This window comes from Clupea harengus, chromosome 13 (assembly GCF_900700415.2).
Source record: "Clupea harengus chromosome 13, Ch_v2.0.2, whole genome shotgun sequence".
NCBI lineage: Eukaryota > Metazoa > Chordata > Actinopteri > Clupeiformes > Clupeidae > Clupea > Clupea harengus.
The window spans coordinates 19,495,376-19,497,875 of record NC_045164.1 but is presented as its reverse complement, the minus strand read 5'-3'; the positions used below and the strand labels follow the sequence as shown (position 1 = coordinate 19,497,875).

General features: G+C 42.7%; 1 protein-coding gene across 1 annotated transcript in view; it reads left to right on the top strand.

Annotated features, from left to right (window-relative positions):
• The window catches only part of LOC105912466 (cerebellin-2-like), a 3,095-nt gene that overhangs the window by 353 nt on the left and 242 nt on the right, over positions 1 to 2,500 (top strand). Inside the window, exons 1-3 of the mRNA XM_012841436.3 lie at positions 1 to 49; positions 714 to 845; positions 2,183 to 2,500. The exon at positions 1 to 49 is cut by the window's left edge and continues 353 nt beyond it; the exon at positions 2,183 to 2,500 is cut by the window's right edge and continues 242 nt beyond it. Of these exons, the coding sequence (XP_012696890.2) occupies positions 1 to 49; positions 714 to 845; positions 2,183 to 2,460 (459 nt within the window). The 3' untranslated portion in view covers positions 2,461 to 2,500. The remainder of the gene's footprint in view (positions 50 to 713; positions 846 to 2,182) is intronic.

Below are 2,500 nucleotides of genomic sequence, written 5' to 3'. Positions count from 1 at the left end.
AAAGCACAAATAGAGACACAAATAGAGGAACTGAAGAAAGCAAATGGAGGTAAGAGATTTATACAACACTTTACTTACACCCAGTGTCCATAAAGCATTATAAACACAATTACAATTTTTTATAAAGTATTTACAATGAATCATAACAACTGGCATACGTCTATGTAACTATTTATTAATAGCAGTCATAAAGCATTGTTGGGATGTGGAAGATAGCTGATGTAAATGTCATCAGTGCCACTGTCAAGTGCAAAGAGAAGGTGTGTGAGTGTGCGTGAGTGTGCGTGAGTGCGTGTGTGCGTGTGTGCGTGTGCGTGTGCGTGTGTGTGAGTGAGTGTTCTTTATCGTCTCCTAGAGAGGAAAAGTTGATTCATAGTTTTATATAACTGAAATAGGATCTTCACTGTGAGTAGTGTAGTGCTAATACAGTATAAGACTATATTTACCCTTAATCTGATTTTATAGAATATATATATAGATTATATGAATGAATAGGATGAATACAAATATTCAATTCAATTGAATTTTTATAGCGCCAAACAAATAACATTGTCTCAAGGCGCTTTACAGAGCCCCAATTGATTTCTGGGAGGCTAATGTGTATGAAGGATTCTAGGATTCTATACATATGTGTGTGTGCAATTAACAAAATGTACAGATCATATCTTCACACACACGCTTACACACAGAGACTCACTGTTCCTCTCCCACAGACAGTAAGGTGGCCTTCTCCGCCTCCTTCTCAGTGTCGGCTGACAAACACATCGGGCCCTTCAACACAGAAACTGCCCTGGTCTTCAACCATGTCTTCATCAATATTGGCAGCGCCTACAACCCAAACACAGGTAAGACTGGAAACACATCAGCATTCAGTCCACTAGAACCCTAACACAGGTGTCTATTCAGTCCACTAGAACCCTAACACAGGGAGAGGAATTGTTTGTAATTCCCCTCCAGTGTCAGTGATCCTCCTCTCCTCTGAGGTCATGACCTCTCTGAGGGCCTCATTTACTAACAGGATTGCGCCCGTTTCAGGCGTAAAATAGCGGGTAAAAACCTAAAACCGTATTTACAAAGGTGGCGCACTTTAGATTACCGCTGCTGGGAGGGTATAAGGGAAAGTGGGTGTTTGTCGCAAAGAGATGGGAGGAGATGCGTAAAGTGCGCCTAATTATGTATTAGTAATGAAACAAGAGATGTTTCAGCATGACATTTTAGCTGCTAAATGAAAACTATGTCCCTGCAAGAAATTTGAAAAATATGAACATCAGAAATGTTATTTTTGTTATGTTTATATTTGATATATCATTTAATATAGGCATATACAAAATTGTCCCACCAGCTAGCTTTTCGGCCACGCTTTACCCAGAATCGCCGCTCATTGTATGGTTTACTTTAAACCGTATTTTCACCCATAGTTCAAGCAAACCGAACGTCTGAAAATGTCAGTTGTCCCTGCCCTGTCCACGCTACAACTCCAGTTTTCAAATGTATCCGCCTAGGGCAGCATTTTTGAAAAGCATGGTTTTCAATGTTGGAATGCGCTGTTTTAAAGTAAGGGGTGTCGTGTACCCCTACCAGACTATTTAACGGGATACTATGGAGCAGTTAACCTGGATATTAGCTATCCTAGCTATCTCTAGCTTAGGGAACCATATTAACAGTTTGCAGTTGCCTGTGTGTGATTATAAACTTGTGAACATAAACTTGTTAATATGTAGCTGCACAGGCACCCTGAGGGGTAACCATAGCAACCCAGGAACTCAATGTTCGCTGACAAGTTTTATTTCCCAAAATCAGCTCACCAATAAAAGACAGTCTTGAATTCAAAGTGATCACAACTTTTAATGTGGACAGAAGGGCTAAACGGAGAAATATTTATGAGTTTCTATATTTGCCTGGGTTAGTTTGCTGTAACCTCGTGAACCAAAAGCTCTAATTCTAATTTTAGCTCATCATCCATGGTGGAACACGCAGGCTCTTTCTTCCCTATTTTAGCGGAGTGCTAAATAACACTAATGGGCGGTGTTAGGCGCAGATGACGCGACGAGGGTTCTTGTTTGATAAATAGGATGCAAAATACCGTGCGCTATGTGCGGTTTGGCAAAGGCGCTGATTGTGCTGCGGTCGCAATGTTAGTAAATGAGGCCCTGAGTCTCCATGTTGTTCTCCTCTGGTCCAGGTGTCTTCACGGCTCCCGTGAGAGGAGTGTACCAGTTCAGCTACCACATCTTTGCTGGAGGTGATAACGGAGTTGGAGCTAACCTCCGAAAGAACGGCCAGCACGTGGTGGTCGCCTACAACCACAAAGCCCCCCACGACATCAACACCTCCCAAGGGGTGTCTCTGCTGCTGGAGGTGGGCGATAAAGTGGCCTTGATTCTGGAGAAAGGGTGGTGGTTGGCTGCTTACACTGCTCACCCCACCACATTCAGCGGGCAACTCCTCTTCCTCATGTGATGGAGAAGTAACACACATGCACACACACACATACAGACAC